Here is a 23,426-nt window from a genome sequence, read left to right as displayed (position 1 = left end):
AACATATAGATCTGAACCTCTATTAAACAAGACATTATTGTTATAACTGGGCATGTATAATATTTAATTTGCAGTCGTTTCCCAAGCTGGGTCAGTGTCAGCTTTGCCAGGAATGAATCTGTTATCCATGGTTGGATCAACCCTCTGGGGGGTCAAGGGTAAAAAAATAACAACCCCAGCAACAGCCGTTCAAGATCATTTAGAGAAGTGCAAATGTATTTAGGAAAATGCAAATGTGACACAATTTGTCAAGATAAAGAAGGCACTTTAAGGCCTTTGTACTTTTGTGGAGCGTATTTTTAAACCTTGTCAATAAAATGACTCAATACCAACAGACTGACGATCAATGAAGTGCCCGAGGCCCAGGGTCATAGCAAGCCAGCCAGCCAGCCTCACTCTTATCCCACTAAGAGCATGGTAGCATGTATGTTTATAAAGTTCTGAATACAGTGTGATTACACATAGAATGGACATTTTAATCCTGTCCATTCTTTAAAGAATACAAAATTCAGATTGTCATTGCTGTGGGTGTGTTCATACTACAGTCAGGGCCGTGGCCAGTATTATAGAAATACTGTAACCATGGGTAATAGTTAGCTGCTAAAATTTGAACAAACTCAATAAAACCAACTCAAGACCATTGACTTTATTTTCCCATAGCTAATATCAGATTCCATTCTTTTGGAGACACTCTGGACGTGACATAAACATACAAATATACATCTACTGTGGAAAAGCTAAATGTAATATATATTACATGTAAATATACCACATATTATTTATAAATCATATAAACATATGTTAAATTGATATATAAGGTTAGAGTCAGACATGAATTGGTTATGGATAATGTTTTGATAAGGCTGTACACAATGAAGGGAAGTCAATTATAATAAGGATAGATGTTCAATGTGTGTGTGTGCATTTGTTAAATGTAGCTGCTAGAAGACCTCCCAAAATAATTCAGATCACATGAACCCAGTGTCCTTAGTGGCCCTGACCACAGTCCTGTTTCAATGAATTATTAATGAATTATCAATTATTAATTTCAGCCCTACTCTAAAATAACTAACTACATAAACTATATGATAAGGGGAAGCCCTGCTATTGCACTGAAGTGACATTTATAGACTTGGAAACCAGTCATGTTATTTAGTCATTGACTGTATAATAAAGTATCAGTGTGTAGTATTAACACGGGCTGTGGTCCCCCATGTGCTGCAGAGTGCTGCCACCTGTCGGCAGGTGTGAGTATCCGTTCAGCATCTTCACTAGCTTCAGTCCACACACATGCTAACTCCTGAGCTGCTGGAACGCTGCTAAACGATGAACCGTCACAACAATGTCCCGTTCGGCGCCTCTGCGGCTCCTCCAGCTACTCCACCACCCAAACTCAAGCCCGGAAGGTAAATGGCAAAGCTCTAGGCACCCTTTCACTCCTGTGAACTCTTCCTTTGGCCAGCTAGGTAGCTAAAGCTAATAGCAAAACATAGTCAAGCTAGTTGTTAGCACAGATAAACCCACATTCTGCCTTCGTGTGGCCCGTCTGATGTTTGTTTTCTGTGGAGAACAGAATACCCAAAGACTTCATGGAGGCTATGAAACGTGTCCCGGTGAATGCAGCAGACAATTCAAACATCAGGCCGCCGCCTAAGGAGGCTGCTGAGACACAACCGACCAAGAAAAGAGCAGGTAAATAAACATGTTAAAGAACCAGCCTCCTGTTATCTCTCTGGGATGTGAAGTGCTATTCTTTGCAGAGAGTTTTCCAACAAACCTGTGAGTTCTCTCATAATCTCAGGAAATTCTTTGACTGTATTAGACAGTTAGCAGTAGAAGGATGACAGGAGAGTGACATGCAACAGAGATAACCACCTGGACTACAGTCAGATCCTGCAGTTCACTTTCTGCACCTGAAGCCCAAGTCTGTGTTATCTGCAAAGTATAGGTTCCAACCTTGCTGAAAGATAATATTGTAAAGTCTATACAGATCAGGAGGAAAGAGCCCAACTGGGCCACAAGATGTTAGGGACACACACACAGGTTTATTTATGTCATTCCAGCTGTATCTGCAAAACATACAGTGGAAGAAAATGGCGTTTCTCGGGACCTGTGTGTGTATAAACAGTTTACGGACAATACAAAAGAAGCAGCAAAGTATGATAATCATAAAGTGCAATCAAGTACCTGAGCTAAAAGGATTTAATACGCGTAATAAATGCTGTGCAGATTCAGAGAGAGTTGAGCAATCTTTCGACCTGTGGGAAGAATCTGGTGAAACAACCCAATGATTAAAAACCCAAGCTGCTGTAGCATGCAACAATAATGTAATGCTGTAAAAAATAATACAGTTTTCCCTTAGCAAGTTTCAAGAGTCTGCTGACTGAGTTTGACTCCCCAAAGAAATCAGAGGAAATGTATCTCCTCCTTAAACTAGAGGCAGTATACATCTACAAACAGGCATCAAAAACAGTCCGCATAATTATAAAGTTAACAGTTTTTTGGTTTCAGATCTTATATTTGTTAGTACTCTTGTATGGTCTGAAAAAAATGTCCACCTACTGTAAAAGAAGTAGAAAATCGATTTAAGGTTTCATTGTTGCGGATCAGTATTGAGTATTATTGTATTAATTGTTGTCATTGTAATTAATAGACAAAAAAAAGAAACCAAACACAACCTGCTACCCTGCATTGTTAGTACAAAGTTAGATTCCATATCTAAATGTATTAAGTTTGTGATTTGTAATCCACAGGAAAACCTTCTGGCTTCAAATGGAAGTCTTCATTCACACCATTAGGAGGAGAAGAAGAAGAAGAAGAAGAAGAAGAGGAGGAGGAGGAGGAGGAGGAGTACTCTCCGGACAAAAGCACAACCAATTCAGAAATGTGAGTCAGGAATTCTGGAGTCTTTTCGTGGTGACACTACCGCCCTCTAGAGGCTCGACATCTCTCACTCACTGACCTCATGTATAATATAATTTCCTTAGATGGCTATATAACAAATGTTCAATACATATTGATATCATGTTGATGAGTTTTGGTGAGCACGGGGAGAGGTAAAACATGAATCATTATTTTGAGTGTTCTACTTGAGATTTTTGAAATATTTCACTGTTAAGCATACATAGAAAAAATAATGATTTATCATAATAATTATTGATATCGACCGAAATTGAAATTTTTATTTGAATATCTTTGGCCTATAACCCCTAGCTCTACTGCCTTGTATATTCTACCTGTACTTATGAGGTTAAAGAATAGATGCAATGTCTAAATGACTGCTTAAGCTAACGGACTGATTTCCCAAAATGTACAAAGCATCTTAATAGTCGGAGGAAAGTTCTGTCAGTGTTTTTTGCATTTGTTTTACATGTGAACTTTTCACAGATGATCAATATCTTTGTAAATTGCATGTAACACTCCGAGTGATCCTTCTTCCTTCTCCCTCAGGGTTGAGCTCTACGACCCTTATGAACCTGGCTTGTCAGACTCTGAATTCGAGTTGGCACAGAGCAAAGCCCAACATCACTCCTCACTCGATCAGGATAACAACACGGAAAGCCAACGTTTGTCTCCAGGTAGAGGCTGCCATGACAAAGGCCGCTGGGACTCACCCTACCCTAAGACAGGGAACCGACTCTTTGACAGACCTGACTTAAGACCTGAGTTCATCCCCGATGACAATGAAGGTCTCGGTTCTCGCCCACTGCCTGAGCGAGAAGCTTATAGCCCGCACAGTGAATCATTTGACCAACAGGAGTATGACTCCATAAGCCATCCCCTGGACCACAGGGTGTGCAGCCCTGAGAGGATCGTTGCCAGATCCTCAAGCCAAGAGTTCACTGCATCTTACGGAGGACAGGAGACCAATGGGGAGGAGAGGATGAGAATGCCAGAACACAGGAGAGAGGTACTATCGATGTGACGGTTAAACTTAAGTCTCTTAGTCATAGTCAGAGTCTCAAATCATGTCAAACAGTCTGTGATTCAAAGGAAAGAAAGATAATGTCGTGTTAGCTGTTACATTCAATCTAGAGTTTAGTTGTAGCAGGATAACGTAAACCTGGATATAGAAAAGACTTGTAATCCCGAAAAGGGGATTTTCCCAATGCATTAGCATCACACAGAATTATTTTTACATGTGTGTCTGTTTGACTGTTTTATCTAAAGTGACAACACACCTTTCTCTCTCCTATAGATGACCACTACTGTCAGATTATCCCCTCCCAAGTTACGGCAAAATTCTAGACATCATTTGGGGCATATGGAAAAAGGTAAGTTGGTGTATTCATGATGAAATGACAGCTTTATTGCTGTTATTTACATCCATTTAAAGAAATCGAACATAAATGCATGCACAACACATCTGATGATATAGTTTGAAAAGGTAAATATCAACAAACCACTGTGTGCTTTAATGAGCAAAGCTGTATTTGTATTTCCACTGTGGACCTAAGTTATCCTGTGTACAATGTTCTGCAGATCTGGACCCAAACATGGCTGCCAAAGAAAGGACAAGAAACAGGACCAAAATGGTTATAACGGACAAGTAAGCACCAGCCATACTGATGCTGTATTATTTAAAGATGTAGAGTATAAATCGTTCTGTTTATTTTAGTCTAAAGTCTGGAGGTATTCATCATTAAGTGCACAAAAGAAATTATTAACAGAAGAGGAAGTTTACATGATTGTCGTTTGCTATCATTGGCTAAGTTGCATTATAGACTACTTCCTCAAATTTTCCCAAATATCCGTTTAAGAACTGCACAATAGCAAAGACATGGGCATGCATGTGTCAGCCACTGCTGTGAATACAATTTAATAGCGTATAAACTTTGGGTGAATGGCCGTTGAGAGACAGAGCATATTTAGTTTTGTGTAAACTAATCATTTTCATCTCCAGTTATTATACAACTTTGCTCAACTCTTTGTTTTTAACCCTAAGTTGTTGAGCTTCAGCTAACACTGCAACCAAGGTACAGTGAGCGTGATAAGAGAACCCTGCTGGACTGACCCATGACCGATTTGTTCCCTTCGGGTTTTGAGGCACATGATCTGTTAGACCAAAAAGATAAATATCCAATATTCACATTTACATTTTGGCCTTTCTAATGGCTCTGTTTAAACCTTAGCCTTCTGTATAAATTGTTGTTAACTCTCTCACTACAAAGGAGCCACCGGTTGGGAATTACTGTGTGAACTATTATACAACAGTCACAAGCTCTTAAGTAAAAAGACAAACATTGAAACATTGGATATGCACTTGAACCTTCATGTTTAAAGCACATTTACCTATTTACCATATGTAACACTTAAAAAATCACCCAATGAGCCACTTCTCAGAAATAGTTTATCGCAAACAGTTTTTAGGCCAAAAACCATCAATTTGGATGTTTTATCTTCACTCTTGTGACTCGAAAGTCAGAGTCTGTATTGACCTGCTCTTAAGAAAAAGCTCTGCTATTTACCTGTTAGATGATGAATATTCCTTCAACACTCAATATCTCAACATTTCTCTGGTAGGGATCCCATCACCTGTGACCTTTGTGATGTGGAGCTAGGCAATGGGCAGGAGCTGGAGGATCACCTGGACAGCAGAGGCCACTGGGGGACACTGGAGTACATTCAACAGAATAATAATTACAATGATCTGGAGATAGCTTTCCTGCAGGTAAGACAATACGATGTATGGTTCAGTACGTCCTATTGATTCTCTGCAATAACATCCTCTATCTACTGTTTTTGATTGTTTGATGTATATTAAATACATAAACAAATGTTTGTATGTTTGTGTGGTAATTGACATCCTTTGTTCCTACAGGACGTCATGCTGTACAAAAGCCGCCAGTGTAGCCGAGCCATAGAGCAAAGCGCTGTATTTGGTAACTGACTTCTAATATTCACAAATTGGGGATGGTGGAAGTAACCTAGTCTAAATTCAGTGTGACTGTTGCAGCTCTGCAGGAGAACGACCACATGGCAAAGTTGGAAATGTTCCACTGTGCAGCCTGCGACGTCTATGTTTCCACATCTGCGTCCTCGGTGCAGACCCACATCACCTCTCTGGACCACCTCTCCAACATAAAGGTAACACTGCTGCGGGGCTATTTTACACACAAATAATTGAATACCTATTGTGTTTGTTGTTCGTGGATTTAAAAAATGGTCCTTGAAGGAACGAGCTGAAGTGGTGACTGATTGATTTCTTTCCTGAAGGAGTTTGAAGTGCAGCAGAGACGTACTTGCCTCGACAAAGCAGGAACTATTATGAATAAGCTGAAACCTCAGTTTGAACACTTCGTAAAGGTATCTGCTTCAACTTCAACAACGTTATATGTGTGATTCCTGACAGCATTAAGTTGTGGAATCTTCTGATAACTTGTGGGTAATAGTTGACATTTAATAAACAGTACTCACTCAATGGATTAATAGCTGCACTGTGTACTTATGTGGTTCCCTCATGTTAGTTGTTCATTCTCTTGAGTGTTGTTGAAATAATTTAATTAATTCCCCCTGAATAAATAGCATTGCCACATTAAATTCAGTTATATTTTTTTTTTCAGGAAAAAAGATGTCTGTTTTTAGAAATTGAAAACAATATGCTATGTATGTTATGTAATTTGAGAGCTCAGTTTAGTTAATGTGGGGATGATTGAGGGAGGGAATACATTTTAGCTATGTGAAGATAGAATTTACACAAAACTGAATAAACTGGTTACCAACTGACTCGCTTGCCTAAAACAAATAAAAATGTGCCTTTGGCCAAACGCATCAATCATAAAAGCAAGTTTTGTAAAATAATCAGATTCCATCTAGTAATTGGCCGTGAAAGTATGAAGCTGTTATGGAGGTTGTGCATCAACATTTTCAACACAAGCAGTCGCGTTCATAAAGAACTGCAATATTTCCTCTTGAGAAAAGCATTGTATACATTACACAAGGTAAAATAATTTATTTGAACTAAGGAACTTTTTTTTAGTTGTCTTTAGCCTGATTATTGTGATTAGTAGCACAAGCAAAAACTACTATTGGTTTCTGTTGAGATTCATACGCAGCTCTGAGGATAACAAACGGATTCTTCTCTTTCAGGGTGAAAGCCTGTTTTAATGAACGAATCTTCAAAAATCCTGGAAACAGAGAAGCCGTTCACTTCAGATGAAGAGAAATGGACCTGAAACAGCAGATCATTTTGGACCATAACCACATGTACTGGATGGTTGTTTTTCCACCGGTTATTTCACATTTTGTACATAAATAAAGAAAAAACTCCTATCATCACCATGTGGTCACTTTAAGAAATGAAGCTTGGGATTTTTTTCAAATTTACACAACCGTTTATCGTATCTTTGCAACAAAAAAAAACAGGTAGACAGTCAACTTGTTTCTTTGCATTTATTTAGAACACATGTTTTTAAGCATTGTATTTGTGTGATATAGTACATTTAAAATTAAATTATTTCAAAACGGTATATTTAAACATTAAATATAGGTGACATGTATGAAGGGCATTGCCAGCACAGGCTGTGCATGAAAGGTCTTTTTCTTCACCACTTTTAATTTCATCTTTGTATTAGAAACAATGCAGTTACTGAAACTCTATGAAACACTTTCTATGCATAACAAGTTTGCAGACATTTTTCTTTTTTGTTCTTGAGAAGCAGATCTCTTCTTCCACTTGTGATTCTTGGAACTGTCCTTAGAGAAAATTTCCATCTCAGTAACTATGACCTGAAAACAGTGAGGGCTTGGATTTCATTATTTTGTTGTACAAAAGAAACATGATTATATGCATCTTACGAATGTGATTGATATAGGAGAGGTGTGCTCTCAAACTTTGACAAAAACAGACTCAAACCATGAGAAATCTGAGGTAAAAGTTGTTTTCATTAGAAATGGATTCCACACAACATTACTGCATAAAGAAGAAAACAGTCCATCCATTTGGAATTGTTTTCCAACAATGGACTAAGTAAAAACAGAAAAAGGTAACAATATCCAAAATAATTAATTTTCATCGGTCCAAATGTCCAGACATGTACAGCACCTCCAGCATTGAGCAGTATTGTACTTTTGGCCAGTATTTCATTGACTTAAAAAAAAGTGACGGAACATCCAATGCACATACACATACAGTCTAGTGAAATCTAAAAAGATCCCCTGTGGCTTCATGAGGCAGCATGTGTGGCTGTCAGAGAGCGGTCGTGGTCAATCTTGAGGGCTTGGGGGTCCTTGGGCAGCGAGGGGACCTCGACCATGCTCAGCCCAGTGTGGGGGACGCTAGTGTTCATAATGTGTCTCTGTAAATGTTTAATCCAGTCCTCCTGGACCGACAAGGGACCCTGGAAGACGAGGTCGCAGAACCTGTAAAGAGATGGAAAGACTGATGAAGATACAGCAACGCAAAGTGTGTAAAACCACAGTTGCACGGGTCCAGATTTTCATTCTTGTTTCTACTTTAAACTTTTAATTTGTAAAAACTAATAGATTTACCATAAACATGAGGTGCATCATGGTGTTAGGCTTCTCACCATTGGTGCACTTGAATAAAATTGCTTATTAAAAAAAATAAACCAACAGGAAATGAATCCCAATTTTGATAAGTGATTAATTATTAAATTTCTGAGCATAAATGACAAATATTAGCTGTTTCAACCTTCTAAAAAGTGATGATTTACTTGAATTTGGACTGTTGGTTTGACCAAGTACATCAGATGTCTTCATTTATATTCTTATTAGTTTTTTATTATTAGATCATCCAAAACTGCAGGATTGTTAAATTCAGAGACAGCTGTGATGTCCTCAATCTATAGAATTTAACAGAATTATTATTATATGCTCATGTTAGTTCTGGGATTGATCGATTCCGTCATCCAATCTGTGTGATACTGGACTCAGTTCAGCTCACAGATCAAGAGATCAATAGAATCTATATCAGCTGATCAGACATCGCTTCCTCCTCATCCTTCCATTTGCATATACATGCAGCATCACACACCAGTGTCACGGCAGTATTTATATATTTAGAGCAACCAGACCGATTGCCTCACATCCGTGGATCCTAACCTCCACTCTTGGATATTATTTGGAAAGTGAATAGTTTTTCTTCATTTCTTGTAAATGATCTCCAGTGCGCTCTGTGCGTCTGATTGCACAGTCCCGTTCACTGCAGTGATTCAATGAGTTTGCGTGAGAAGTGGCTTACGTACGTTTCAGGACCCGTTTTGTGCGTACACAACGGTTATGAATGAGACCCCTGGTTATTCTACAAAGCTGGATTTTGTGTAGTGATTTATCAGTTCCATTATCAATGACAACACATCTCGTTCATCTGAGTAGATTTACAGACAGAAGCCAAACAGTCAACGGCCCAAATTTGGTTGCCTGGGGCAACTGAACAGCTGCAGCCGTTTGAACTGCAAATGCAATGATTTCTTTGTTTCAAGAGCGTAACACTGTGTGCTCATTAAATATGAAAACAAACTTCAGTACCTGCAGGTGAGTCTGTACATTTCCTCTGGAGTTTGTGTGTGTAAGGGCAGAATCTTCTTCTTGGAGCCAGGCCTCGAGCGCTGCCTCCTCACTTTACAGTCAAATGCTGAAAAAAAAGGGCAGACAATACTTTTGACATTTACAGCACTATCTTTGAGATTACATCACCGCTTTGCTAGGTAAACTTTGTCATGGGTAAAAGTCCATCATAACTACCAACTAGTTTTAATCTTGTTTAGTGATATTAAACGATACCATTCGTTTGGTAAATCGAGACACATGCCACAAAACAGTCCAGTTAGAATTTCCCAGCTAGTTATCGATAATCTGCTGGGACTTTCAGGTAAAATTGTGTGTAGTTACTGGCTGCCTGATCTGATTAAAATTCCTTATCATATATAGCAAGTGAGGCTAAAGGTATTCCTCATTTGTTCAGACTGTAATAAAAATACTGATGTAATGATAAGCATGATGGGTATATATAAATAATAATATCAGTTGTATAATGTGTTGTGCCTAAAAGCTGATCTATATATGCATTTCACATTGATACAAAGATTATTCTAGTCTGAGAAGAATTTGGGTCAGGGGGGCTTTTTTGAAAACTCCTTATTGCGAGAGCATTGATCCTTTTTAATGCAAGGAAGTACGAACCAGTATGACTTGCTAGTTCAGCGACATGCATGTATATTGATAAATAATTGTGACAAGCTAAAATCAACTAATAAAACACTTTTAGGAGAATGTATAATCCAGGCGGTGACTTGGCCCTCGGAGGGGATATTTTCTCTGTGTTTACCTGAAGCTATCGCTAACGTCACTTACCGCTTCCCTCAAGTAAGGCATTCCTCTTTCGTTTTGCATAAGCCCGCAGGTGATTGGACAAGCTGACTCCACTGTGGAAAGTTGCATTGCAATGCTCACACACCTTCCTGTTGAATTCACCTTTCTCTGCAACGAATAAAATAAAATACATAGACATATGTGATAACATAAATGCAAGTATACTTTTTTAGAGTAAGAAGTAACAGGTCATATCAAAATAAATAGTGTTTCTTTCTGAAATGAGCCACTTCACATTAGAATAATGTCTTTTGAAATATATGTTGTATTAGGAATTTAGTTAAATTAGGAAACAAGGTCTTAGCAGTGAAGGAAGAGAGCTATTAAAGTTAAAATAGGGAGAACTACATGATGAAGTTTCCTGTTAAGAGCTAGGGTCAATTAATCCATTTTAAATTTATCAAAGAATTCAATTTGAGTATTAAATGTAAGGTGTACCTGTTATTTCTTCAAAACATGAGGCTATAAATTAGAGTTTTTTATAAATCAGACAATCTGACACTGGTCCCTCTAAAAACTTCACTAAATTCAAGATATCCTTTCAAAAATGATTGCTGCATAATTTTTTCTGAGGTGTGGTAAAATGAAAATACTGGCTGATTTATTATTATTATCCAACATCTAGTCTGATGATACTGATAATAGACTAAAGCATTCCACTTCCTGTTTAACCTGTGTGGTGACTATTATCTCAAATGTGCTTACCGCATATCGAGTTTGGCAGTGAATCTGAAGCGTGCTCACTGTTTGAAGAAAGCGTTGTGTTTTTTGACATTTGATTGGATCCCCTTAGTCTGCCGTCTTCCTGACACTTTCTCTTCTTCAGGATTCCTATCAAGGCAGTTGTGCCTTGGAGTGAATTCTTAACATCCCACTTGGACTCTAGAGGACTTTCTTCAGACTCCATTTCCGCCAAAGAAAACGTGGACATCAGCGGTTTGGCATCATTGCAAACTCTTGGAATAGAATGACTTTTTGGGAATCCAATGGGGGGTGGTGTAAAACAATCATCACTGGACAGCTTTGGTGAAGCACCATATTGGTAATGGATCCGTCTCTTTCCCAAAATTTGAATTGCCCGCTGGAATTCCTTCTTGTCACGCATCAACTCCCGGAGTAAAACTAACGGGGATTTGGTCTTTGACGAAAAGCTTCTACCGAGCTTTTTTAGGTGGCCTCTTATGTGGTTGGACTGGCCAGTCCTGTTATCAAAGGAGTCTCCACATAATGGACAGGAGTGAATACTCCTCACAGTCCCAGAATCCGACTCCATCTGTAATGCTGAAATAATAATACAAAAAAACGGCATAAATATAGTACAATATGATAAATGTACACCTTGAAAGTACATAAAAAGTAGTAAATATAAAATATTTCATATAGGTAGACATAATGGAAAACTATAGTTTAAACCCAGTTCAAATCATGTTCAACTGGATCTACCAGTTGTGAGAAAATGGAATTCACCAAAATAAATCCAGAGATCTTGGTGGTAGATGCATTTCTACAATAGCCCTAAACAAGGCGAATAAGTAGACTAACATTTCCCCCCAGAAAATTTGCAAAGAGAGAGAGAAAAGAGATCAGATTATGACAATGTATGTGTACCGAAGACATCTAATACATGATTTATTGAGTGGGCCTAGGCTGACGCGACATGACAAACTGGTGTACTGTAGAGACAGTGGTTTGCACTCTGCAAATCACTGTTTGTAAATACCTCAGTTTTTGGTCAGCTGACGGAAAAAACTTGTGGATTGTCGTTCAGTTAACCTGTGTTTAAAGTACTAGCAGCCAGAGGGCACATCTCCAAAATGAGCACCCAAATGAGCATGGCTTGATGTCCGTTGCAGAAAGCCATGTCGCGACTCATTTTTGAGCACTGATGCAACTTTTGTGTCTTTGTCTCCATAGAAATAATTGTGTGATTGCAGGCAACTATTACTATTTTCTGTTAGTTTTCAACTGAAATTTGACTAATCTCTAGGATGACCAACTGAGCCCTTATTGAGTTGCCCCAGAGGATTTTCCTCAGCAGTGGTACCACATTCCAAGATCTCCGCAAAATCAAGGCTTTACATAAAACGATTCAGAGCCACAAAACAATAACTGAATCGTTATAAAACCAATGATTTCTTACAATAGAAGAAAAACATGTAATAAGTATGGAATTACCCTTTTTCAATCTCCGGAATGCTGTGATCTTCCGTCGAATTCGTGGCCTCCTATCTTGAGAAGCCACCTGCTCAGGAGGCACTACATGGCGTGCATTGTAGGTCAATCCCACCCTATGCAGATGTCCTCTGACATGATTGGATAATCCAACACCTGACTCAAAGACAGCGGGACAGTATGGACAGTTCTTTTGGTCCGATTCCGACTCTGATAAATCTTCGGAGAAGGATTCACTCAGTGGTATTTGGTGGGATTCAAAGGTTTCTTCACATACTTCTGTTTCTATGCATTCTTCTTTGATTTCAGGGTCCGTTGGATCTTGCTCCTCAGTCTTTATTTTCTCAAACAACCTTTTAGATGCCTGCAGTGCCCCCCTCATGGACATTCTTCTGCTATAGGTGTAAATTATGTTTTGTTTTTCTTCCTTGACAACGTTGTCAAAAGAGTTCATGTCGTTGTCATCAAACTGGAGAATGTCGAAGTCGTCATATTCTTCTTCTTCGTCTTCGTCTTCTTCTTGGTTTATATTTTTGGGACTCTGCAATGGTTTTGGTAAGATGAAGCACGAGTCTTGATCAGAGGTGTTGCGAAATGGGATGGACATCTTCCGCTTTGATGGTGACCTTCTTACAGTTGAATGATTCACATTCAAGTTGGGTTCACGCATGCTTTGGAAGTCCTTTTCAGCTGCACCTGATGGCAAACCATGTCCATTTGGGGATAAAGATGAATCTTCAACCTTGACAGTGAAGGTTTCTGGAAACTGATCAGAGTCATCGTTGCTGCAATTACTGGTTTCCTCATTTTGCTCAGCAGACTTCTTTCCACGTTGTTGTCTGGACAGGAGAACGTTAATGGATTTGTCAAGCTTCGACTCCATCGGTTGAGACTTGAGACCTCTCTTTATCTTGCTATTTTTGAATAGGTCTGAAATGTCATTGGATTCACTTGGTGAACAGGCTCTTCTAGAAGAGATCCGGTTTTTTATTGAGATTTGAGACATGAATTCTGCATCTTGTACAGGACTTCTACAAGTGGGCACATACTGTTCCTTCGATGGTTGCCCCTTTTTTTGACTCGGCTGTATAACTTCATATTCCTCAAAGATTTGTTGATGACGTCGCAGAAGGTGATTCTTCATTACATTTTTGCTAAAAGCTCTGTAAGAACAAATGTTACAGGAGTATGTTTCAGAGCCATGATTCTGGATCAGTGAATATTTCTCACAAGGCTGTGGAGCTTCGTATTCCTCTGCACTTGTCTGAAGAGCTTCGTATTCCTCAAAGGTTTGTTGATGGCGCCGCAGAAGGTGATTCTTCATTACATTTTTGCTAAAAGCCTTGTAAGAACAAATGTTACAGGAGTATGTTTCAGAGTCATGATTCTGGATCGGTGAATATGTTTCACAAGGCTGTGGAGCTTCGTATTCCTCTGCACTTGTCTGAATGGGCTGTGTAGCTTTGTATTCCTCAAAGGTTTGTTGATGGCGCCGCAGAAGGTGATTCTTAAAAATATTTTTGCTAAAGGCTCTGTAAGAACAAATGTTACAGGAAAATGATTCAGGGTCATGATTCTGGATCTGTTTTCTAACCGTTATAACAGTGTGCTGCATAACATGATGTCTCCTAAGATCATTCTCATTGAAAGTCCTGAAGCTACATTTGTCACATCGAAACTTTGTCTTTTCTTTCTCATGTGTTTTCGCATGTTGAACAAACGTGTTTGGGTAGTATGCTACAAATGGGCACTGAGGGCAGAAAAGCTTTTTCATTTCAACATTTGTATCCTCCTTCTTCTTATAATTCGTGCCTCTGATCTCTTCAGTGAGTCTTGCTCTCTTACCCTTGTGGATGGACATGTGCTCAATAAGTGAACCACTTTTTCTGAATGACAGTCCACATTCACGGCATATAAAAGGCTTTTGCGAAATATTCGACTGTGATTTGGAGAGCTTCCTTCCCTCAGATGACGTTTGGCTCCGATCAGGGTAAAGTTTTTCCGAGGGATCCACCATGACAACCATGTCCATCTTCCGCTTCCTTCTCTTTTGGCTGTTAGTCGGAAGGACTTCAGCTTTCGACTCGTCATCCGAAGAATCACCATTGTTTTCCCACAGAAACTGCATAAACTCTTTGTGAGGATCCCAATGGAGATCACTGGTGCCGCTAAAACCATCCAAAGAGTTCTCAGGTGAGTCTGAGTCAAAACCCCAAATTCCTGCAGAGTCAATTTCCTGGACAGTTTTTAATGGGGTGATGCTCTTTTCTTCCTCTTTCTCTGTGGAAATGCTATTGAGTTCGTTCGCTTCCGTAGCCTGGTGCGAAGAAGGTCCATTTCCCAGGCCAACTGGAGACAACATGTCTGTGTTTGACAGAACATCTAGGACACTGTTTTGTTTTCGAGAAAGCTTGCCAAAGGAATCAGAGGAAGAGGCTGACTCTTGGGCCATTCTTACAGGCTCTTGCAGTAGTGAGAGGGCATTGATCTCAGGTTCGGCATCTTTGTCATCGTCATCAACACCTGTCAGACATGACATTTCTGCTGCCATGACCTGAAAAAGACAAGTAAAGCCTTTTAAATATTCCACGGTCACAATCCATGCTTTTTTATATATAACTAAAATGGGGGGGGGGGGGGGGGGGGGGCTATTGCCTCTATCGTATAGGACAGCGAGTAAGCTTGTGAAGGGGCGACCTAGGGAGAGAGTGGGGGAGTAGATGCATAAATGCCAGCGTGTTGAAATCAAAACTTTGGCCTCTGCGAGTTGAGGCCTTGGCTCGTTGGGGCGGTAGCTCTACCAGGTGAGCTATAACATTATCCTTTACTGGTGACTATGTTTGATCTCTACGGATCAACTCCCATGGTTCGGAAGCACATGTGGACCACCAATACATTGTAAACATTTACATATCGTTGTAAATTTTAGGTTTACTATTGCTGTCACTTTTTCCAGTAATAATTGTATACATTTCAATCCAAAAATGCAGTCAAATCACAGCAGTGTTTTCACACGAGTTGCACGTTTGTGAGACGATTTGTTTGTAAGCCGTTTGAACTGCACGTTAAACGCAGTTGACAGTGGAAGCCATCGCAAAAGGAGGAGTGGAACAATTGGAGCCTACCACATCATTTAAGGATCTGTCCATACTACTACTTTTTCAATTGAAAACACATCAACACTACTCAAGATAAGCTGGCATCCAAAGTACCCTGGAGTTTTAGAGCCGCTAGAGCCGAGAGGTCCAGAAACACTTCTGGCCCTGTTTGAGTTTGAAAACAATAGGGCAGGATTTTAGTCTTGACGGTTGGAAACAGTCTTTTTTGGAAACTATGACATCAACTGCTTGCTGATTGGGTCTTTTCAGTTATGCCTGCTGATTCGTCAGGCTCCTATGACCACATTCTGGTAGGAAACAACCGGCTTTAGCCTGAAAAATCATCAGATTTGTGTCTGATCTGAACCATGGGTGTCAGGATGGGTTGCACCTCTACCACCAGTTGGTAACATTCAAACTACTTTGTTTTAGTTTTAAGATGAATCACTGATGCTACATTTGTGCCTGTTATCCAAACTACTCCAGAGTTTGAGGGCATGGAAGTTTTGAAACGGTTCTGCCCCTGTTTTAGTTTGAAACTCCAGGGTTGCGATGTAGTATTGGTAAGCAGAAACTGAGACATTTGGAAATGATGATGTTGTTACCCGCAGTAGCTTCCTGATTGATTTTCGTCAGTCGAAGCTCAACAACCAGCAGTGAACGCAAAACATTGTAAACATTTCCAGTGGTTTAAATCCTTCGTCTTACTTTGCACCTCTGTCGTTTCTCGTATGTAGCATTTTCTCGAAGTAAGCAACCACTTGCAGAGTCGGAAATCTGCTTCCTGCCTGTGCGGTTGTTACAGATGTGTAAATAGCACCCACTACAGTATTAAACAACAAATTCTGCACAAACAAAACACATGGAATGTTGGAGCACACAACGGAAAATTTGATCAGAAACATCCCTGTTAGAAGAGAGCAAAGGGCTGCAACAATGAGGGTTGACCAGTGAGACTGTAAAATACATCTAGCTGGAGTCTAGCTTTAGCTTTGCCTCTCTGGAAAGTTGATTCATTGTTCGGCCAAGTATGTAACCCCTTGATTTTTGCATTTCCTAATTGTACTATACATTATGCTGTAATCATATTTGCCTTTTACAGTCCTGGTAAAATGAAGGTTTAAGGTTTGTACTTTAAGTAGCTTTGCTGGCTAAAAAAAATACAATAGCTAGCTACAAAAAGGAAGCTCATTGCATTGAGCAAAATGCAATAGGAACTTCAATCCCAAATGTTTCTAGTTCCACATTTCTCATGATTATCAAGTACAGAACTTCAAGTCTCCACATAGGCCTGGTGGTGACGACATTCTTTCATCAGCTGTGCTATGGATATGCCTGTAATCCACAATACTCTGGAGTTTTAGAGCAGCTAAAACAGAGTGTGGAAACCGTGACATGGACACTCATAACTACTTGCTGATTGTGTCACTTCAGTCACAACGTAGCCTTCGCTCATTCGTCAGGCTCCTATCACATGACCCCCTTCCATAAGAAAACAACCAGCATTCGCCTATTCTATATTTTAACACTACAACTGCTTACATACGAGATGAGCTATTGTTCGAGGTAACTGTGTACACCGGCATGTGAGCGCCTTCCTGTTTACATTGGCTCACGCATGCCCAGTGTGGGTCACAGCGCTCATATGGACAGAGAGGATTTTAGTTTTAAAACACAATTTTTAAACCAAAATACAGTAGTAAGGACGTAGCCGGTCAAAATTTGAAGTCGAGGCTAGCTGACGATGACTATTTTCACTAAATGAACAATGCAGCCAGTAGGAGGTGCTACAAAGGCTTAAACATTTTAGTCATACTTCAAATTCAGATAGCTCTAAAACGATTAGTTGATTGGCATAAATGACTATACAGCTTTTTTAAGGGATTGTTTAAGTCTCTTTTGGAAATTGTGAGGTTTAGGGTTCTACTTTTTTGTCTTGCTTGTAGCCTTAGGTATTGTATTGTTCTGTACGTGATTTCATGGATTTAGAACATCTAAACGATTGTTTTTCATATTTCATGCATTAGCTACATCAGAAGTAAATTGGTAGATAAATCAATAATGAAAATAAACACGCAGTCGTAAACTAAAATCTAAATCAGCGATGGTAAAGATTATTAGTATGTCTGGTTTAGGTTGGTCAATACATTTGAAAACGTTTGCCAAATATCAGCGTAGTAACAGTCACACGGATGCATTCAGTGTGTAGAATTTAGTGACCTCTAGTGGTAGAGTCGCAGGTTGCAGCTGAATACCCCTCACCTCACCCTCCCCTTCCAAACACGAAAGAGAACCTGTGGTATCCTTCAGTTGTTATAAAAACTCAAAAAAAGGTGTTTAGTTTGTCCCGTTTGGACGACTGTAAAAAACATGGTGGCCTCCGTAGAGAAGAAGCGCTCCAGATGTCATTTTAAAAAGGTTTTAGGATAGAGAAAACGCCATTCGTACAATTTGGATGATACACACAAATGAAATCACCACTAGGATTATTATATATTTAATTTCTGCCAATAGAACCCTTTCACCTAAATCTTACACACTGAACCTTTAAGTTTTCCACAATAGTCTCGCTTGTTCCAGTGTGCTTCTGTGATGTGAAAAGTAAACAGTATGGCTACTTGCAGTGACACCACAGTCACATCCCCGACGCGATCGACACAAAACAAATATGGCTCAATACAAAATATACTTGACATGGCGCTTGGATGATTAATTGTGGCCATTCACAACGCCACAAGGTCGCAGGGGTGAGAAGTCTCGCATTTGAAGGGCAATAGAAGTGTCACACCAGCTGATCGCTGCTGTGGCAAAAAGGTGTTTGTCACATCTACACAGCGGTAGGGAAACTGCACAGGGATGAACCTCGTAACAAGGCTTTCGATGAGCGGCGCTGGCTTTTGTACAGAGCCCAAACTTTGCGCACAGTTGCCCGGTAAATAGCCATCCGACAGTAGTTTGAACGGGATTCCAAAGGGTACCTACTTTCACAGCAGATCGGGGGTTATTCGCACTTGGTCCCGCGCGGATCTCGTTGCATTTCCTCGGCGTTTGTATCACGCTGGCTCGTTGGATGCTGCTTGCAGGAGCTGCAGACCATTCTGTTCCAGACCCAAGCCTATTCCTCAGGCTAAACTACCGCCGGTGACAGCCATTACTCGCTGCTCGCGACGCGGATGTAGGTGAAACGACGATAAACCAACCGACTTTACCCCCGAGCGGCGCGGATGGTGACGGGGCGCAATTTGTACACTGCATTGAATAATTTCTTACTTTCGTCTTCCATCTATTTCTCAGTCGCCATTTTCCGTGGTGGTCTGGTGAGGGACGGAGCATTTATTTTGTAAGGGTAACCGCGCTGACATTTTGCTCTTCCGTGAAAGAGCAGAAACAAATTCCCCGATAATTATATCATACTAGAAACTGAATATATTAACAGTTACAGGTGATAAGGCTTTTTTAAGTTAGTGTCTCGCATAATTCCGGAACGTAATGTTACAAGTCGGCGCCGCGTTCCCCCCCGCGAAAGGTTCAAAATGGTTCAGTCCAGATAGGAGGCATAAAAAACCTGAGTTAATGACCATTTCTTTTGGGTAGTAGTTTTTTTTAGATGGATGGCGGCTAATCGCCGTTTTAATTGATCAAATGAATCTAAACTCTAGTTATCAACTGGTTTGTGTTCTTTAAAAGAAAAGAACTCGCTGGGCTCTGCTGCTCAAAGTTGTCACCGCCGCACAGAGCAGGTTTGTGCGGCAGCAGAGCAGAGATGTGACCATCTATCCCCCCAATGGTTGTCTCCTCTCAGCTCTTTGTTACTCTCCCAGCCGCTGATTAGCCGCTTCACTCATTCACAGCCTCCGTCCATGTTACAGAGAAAACCCAGTGGGCCCGATCTCACAAAGTAAGGAAATGAATTAACACAGTGGTCATGTGTGCGAGCTGCCCTACTTTACATGTGAGGGTATTTAGCCGTAGCTTTTTTTTGGACTATGAATAATTAAGTCTCACCACAGTCCTGGTAGTGTTGATGATGGACGTGCCATGTTATGGGACCTGACTTAACCAAATCTTAGTATGTGTAGGGTAAGTGTATTCATCATTAGAAGTGGGTACACAATGATAAAATAGTGCATTTAACAACACATTTTCTTGCTAATTACACAGCTAATGCTAACTGATAGCTTGTTTTTTAATGTTGCTAGCTTGTTTTATCCACTGTAATAAAGCTAGCAAAGCCTAGTTAACTCTTTAAATGGCCGCCTACTTTATTAATTTACAAGGAAACTCTTAACTGTATCACACGTAATATAGAAAAAAAACATTTAACATCCTGCAGCAGGTGGATATTTAGAAAATATTAAGCTATTTCATGTTTTATGTATTAATAATGAAGTCAAATTGGAAGCCACATCGCTAACCACATAGCTATTGCAGTATTTTCATTATTTTTGTCCTAAATTGTTATGTACATATGATTTTCACTTCATTTTCTCCAATGGTTTGAATCCATACACTTGTTAATGAACTAAAAATGGCCGAAGAGAGCGTGTCCCTACGCCAAGGCCCAACATTCCCCTTAAATTCAATCAAGCTCCTCCATAGATGTCAGTCCTGATTGCTTTTATTAAGATCCACAAAATATTCCCAGGGGAAAATGGTAATAATATAAGAAAAAGATAAGGCCTTATTTCACAATGTCAGAGAAAGTGGGTTTTCCCCTTTGTCCAGATCATCGCCAATGTTTAATGTGTTCTTTAAGGTGTTCTCCACCAAGTTTCAAGAAAATTGGTAATAGTTGTTGTGTAATCATGCATACAAAAAAAACAACAATGAACAAACAGACAGGGGTCAAAACAACCTCCCTGGCAGGGGCAATTATGGTGTAACTAGCTGCATGATAGGAAGCTTGACCTTTGCATTCAAGGACATATGAGTGACAAATGAAAAGATGGTTAGCTAACCCCTTGTTGCCACAGGCCAAAGCTGATCTTGGATGAACCACTCAAGTTGGATAAAGATGGATGTTCCCAATTAAAATCCATCCATCCATGATCCGTTGAGATGTTGGACCCCAGTGACTGCTCCTTGTCCCTGGACAATCTGTTTTTTGAGAAACCCATTGTCCACAAAGTGTGAGTGCAAATAGATAGCACACACACCCTCCCCCCTCTTGTTTCTCTCTTAGCAGCTCATCAACGTTCTTCCCTCTGGGTTGTATTCAACAGAAAGCCTCTGCACCAGGAGACTAGTCCATGGCACCTGGATGTGCCCCCATCCCTTTCTCAGATTCCAGCTACCCATGATAAGCAGGAGGAGGCAGAGTCACTCCCTACCCGATACAGTATGTTGTAAAGTCTGAATTCCTTTTCACTTGACTTGAGTAAACTGCTCAGTATCTGGCCTATTGAAGCCTGACTAAATTTAATTTTGTGACTCACAGACACGATAGCTCACAAGCTTTCCCAATTTCCCTTGACTTGTGCAAACAAACTAGGATCTGGGTCATATGATATATTCTCATAGTTTTTTGTGTCAGTGGAATGGTAAATTTCCTGCTGTAAATTCTTTAATATTTTCTACTTTTCTTCTCATCTTTCCAAATCATTGTCAAATCATTGCAGAATCTTCAAAATAATGTACAGCCACCAGCAGCTTGATTTGAGGAAACAATCTCTGTCTCTTCTTTATTTCTCACAGATTTCTCAGTGAAACGTGTTCCGGCCTCAAGGTCCCTTCCTCCTTTTAAATTATCAGCTGGCCTTAAAGTCTTATCACAAATCAACAGCTGTTATGGTTTTAACCATGACGAAAAAGAGTTTGAGGACACTCAGTGTGGCAGCAACAGTAACAGCATCAGCAAATGTGATGGCCTTTGGGGAGGTGAAGGGTTCAGGGATTACTCTCAGGGTGCCTGTCAGAGTGGCAGAGGTGGAGATGAAACCCCGCAGGACTCTGGTCATGTGGCCGTCAGCAGGAGGTGTTTGTCTCTGGACGGCAGCAAAAGCCCACTTCTACGGAGAAGGCAAGTGTCAAGACAGCCTTTACATGATCGTGGATTAAAGAGTCTCTGCACGTTGTTTTCAAAGTCTACTTGTTTTGAAAGATGTGAAATCTACACTAGGGGACAGAAATGTGTTTACAATTTTACAGCATTTAACTGCTTAAGTTTGACATGTGGCCTGAGGTACAAAATGGTAAGAATTTAAGGCAGTAAAGATCAGGTCAGCAAAGATTTTCTTTGTAGGAGGTGGATGCAGAGCTTGATATGGAAAAACATTTTGATCAGGATTCATGTTACCAACTGTCCAAATATGTAATGTCACCCTGATTCCCTCTTTAATCCCTGAAATTATTGAAACACTTGATTTGCTTTGTTAAAAATGTTATTATGGCGAATCACAATGAGCCTTGATTTTTGAATCGATGGACAGTTCATAACAAGAACATGAAAAGATGCTTAACCATCCCCCTTCTTGGCCTTGATGCCACAGGCCAGAATGTCTAGCTTCCTCACACAAGCCTCCAACCTTCATATCCTTCCCTTCATTCCACAACAGCTTGTTCAAGGTTCAGGTGTCGAACAGTGGAGGTGACTCGTCACACACAGGCGACCTCGGTATCCGCGGCAGCAGCAGCCAGACAGCTTCCCGACCTCAAACTTTTCTCAGTCAGGTTACCATGGCGACAGTACCTCCTCCTCTTCAGCCGCCACGGGCGACAGTTTGCAAAGCAGCTCCTCCTTTCCCTCCAAAGCCCCTCTTTTCACCCCCCCTCCTGGGCTCAACTGCAGCAAGTGGCCGACCCCCACAGCAGGCCACACACTCCGAGATGCCGGACAGGGCCACAAAGAGAGCCTTCGTTCCGCCCATGACGCCTCAGCCGCTCTGCATACAAGGTGCTGCACTGAGCTGACACAGTCTCAGACAGGCGTGTACTCGCTGTCTATGACTGGTTTACCAAACACCACTCGTATAGCTTATGTATAATGTTGCAGCTAATGAGTATGCCTGCGCCTAGCAGTGGCAGCAGCTGCCACAGTGTGTTAGGGTGTGATGAGGTAAAATGAGGTGAGCTCTCCCCATTGACCGCTCCAGTGTAATGAAACAAGCTGGTCACTAGGTGGCTGATAGAGGCAGGAGGCAGTAAAAGTAGAAGCCATTTTTGAAGTTTTGTTTTAAGCAGAAAACACAATTCCTTAGTGTTATACCTCAAATAAAGACTTAAAATGAATATCATAAAACGGGCAAGCGGTCAGAAACAGTGTGAGTGAAAATGAACATATGATTGTGTTTGAACTCATTTTAGGTTCTTCTGGGCCTGAAGTTTTGCGACCTGTCTCGGAAATCCGTATCCTTTTTTTTCTGCTTGAAATGTAATTTGACGTCTGATGTTTTTCCTGAAGTTCTTCAATCCCTTAACAATGCAAACACAGCCTCAAAGTTCAGATCCGTCTTCAACGAATTCCCGTTTTTCAACTATGTTCAGTCCAAAGCGCTGGATGACGTAAGCTTGATTTGAGAGCCTTTATAAACAGTGTACTGAGGATTATGAAAAACATTACACTTTTCATTATGTTGTCGCAGCCTGTGAACATGTCACCGGGTGGATCTCCTGGAGTGAGTTTATGTTTGCTTTTTGCTCAGGTTCTTTACACAGGTAAGAACTTTGTGGCATGTGCACCCACTGGATCTGGAAAGACAGTGCTGTTTGAGCTGGCCATCATTCGCATGCTAATGGAGACGTCGGAGCCCTGGAGAGATGTCAAAGCTGTCTATAGTGAGTGCAGCTAAGGCCACAACCCGAGGAGACACAACAGAGTAGTTCTAG

General features: G+C 40.5%; 3 protein-coding genes across 4 annotated transcripts in view; 2 read left to right on the top strand and 1 right to left on the bottom strand.

Moving 5' to 3' along the window:
- Nucleotides 1–1,196: 1,196 nt before the first annotated feature.
- Nucleotides 1,197–7,822, top strand: LOC128454141 (DBIRD complex subunit ZNF326). The gene is made up of 11 exons (XM_053437398.1): nt 1,197–1,406; nt 1,574–1,692; nt 2,754–2,886; nt 3,451–3,910; nt 4,199–4,274; nt 4,483–4,549; nt 5,524–5,671; nt 5,822–5,882; nt 5,957–6,087; nt 6,217–6,306; nt 7,090–7,822. The coding sequence occupies exons 1-11, from the start codon at nt 1,327–1,329 to the stop codon at nt 7,105–7,107; spliced, it is 1,383 nt and encodes a 460-aa protein (XP_053293373.1). The 5' UTR covers nt 1,197–1,326; the 3' UTR covers nt 7,108–7,822.
- Nucleotides 7,379–19,115, bottom strand: znf644a (zinc finger protein 644a). Of its 2 annotated transcripts, none has more exons than XM_053437387.1 (6): nt 18,585–19,115; nt 12,508–15,058; nt 11,038–11,613; nt 10,315–10,440; nt 9,490–9,595; nt 7,379–8,361 (listed from the first exon to the last, which is right to left on the bottom strand). In XM_053437387.1, exons 2-6 carry the CDS (start codon nt 15,053–15,055, stop codon nt 8,166–8,168), a joined length of 3,552 nt encoding a protein of 1,183 aa, XP_053293362.1. In that variant the 5' UTR covers nt 15,056–15,058; nt 18,585–19,115; the 3' UTR covers nt 7,379–8,165. The 2 variants fall into 2 exon arrangements, with proteins under 2 accessions (XP_053293362.1, XP_053293361.1); XM_053437386.1 differs by having other exon boundaries at nt 18,873–19,115.
- Nucleotides 18,935–23,426, top strand: part of hfm1 (helicase for meiosis 1) — an 18,601-nt gene continuing 14,109 nt past the window's right edge. The window contains exons 1-8 of the mRNA XM_053437408.1: nt 18,935–19,500; nt 20,576–20,731; nt 20,825–20,940; nt 21,297–21,621; nt 22,157–22,494; nt 22,905–22,946; nt 23,032–23,102; nt 23,243–23,375. Of these exons, the coding sequence (XP_053293383.1) occupies nt 20,661–20,731; nt 20,825–20,940; nt 21,297–21,621; nt 22,157–22,494; nt 22,905–22,946; nt 23,032–23,102; nt 23,243–23,375 (1,096 nt within the window). The 5' untranslated portion in view covers nt 18,935–19,500; nt 20,576–20,660. The remainder of the gene's footprint in view (nt 19,501–20,575; nt 20,732–20,824; nt 20,941–21,296; nt 21,622–22,156; nt 22,495–22,904; nt 22,947–23,031; nt 23,103–23,242; nt 23,376–23,426) is intronic.

The sequence above is a fragment of the Pleuronectes platessa genome, chromosome 13 (genome assembly GCF_947347685.1).
Source record: "Pleuronectes platessa chromosome 13, fPlePla1.1, whole genome shotgun sequence".
NCBI lineage: Eukaryota > Metazoa > Chordata > Actinopteri > Pleuronectiformes > Pleuronectidae > Pleuronectes > Pleuronectes platessa.
Note: the sequence above shows the minus strand (reverse complement) of the source record. Positions and strands in the feature narration are given on the sequence as shown.

Coding starts and splice junctions, on each gene's coding strand:
- znf644a (XM_053437386.1), bottom strand. CDS start 18,935: ATGCTCCGTCCCTCACCAGACCACCACGGAAAATGGCGACTGAGAAAT. Junction 15,059..18,872: donor GAAATAGATGGAAGACGAAA/GTAAGAAATTAT, acceptor TGTCTTTTTCAG/GTCATGGCAGCAGAAATGTC. Junction 11,614..12,507: donor ATTCCGGAGATTGAAAAAGG/GTAATTCCATAC, acceptor TTATTATTTCAG/CATTACAGATGGAGTCGGAT.
- LOC128454141 (XM_053437398.1), top strand. CDS start 1,327: ATGAACCGTCACAACAATGTCCCGTTCGGCGCCTCTGCGGCTCCTCCA. Junction 4,275..4,482: donor TTTGGGGCATATGGAAAAAG/GTAAGTTGGTGT, acceptor AATGTTCTGCAG/ATCTGGACCCAAACATGGCT. Junction 4,550..5,523: donor AAAATGGTTATAACGGACAA/GTAAGCACCAGC, acceptor TTTCTCTGGTAG/GGATCCCATCACCTGTGACC.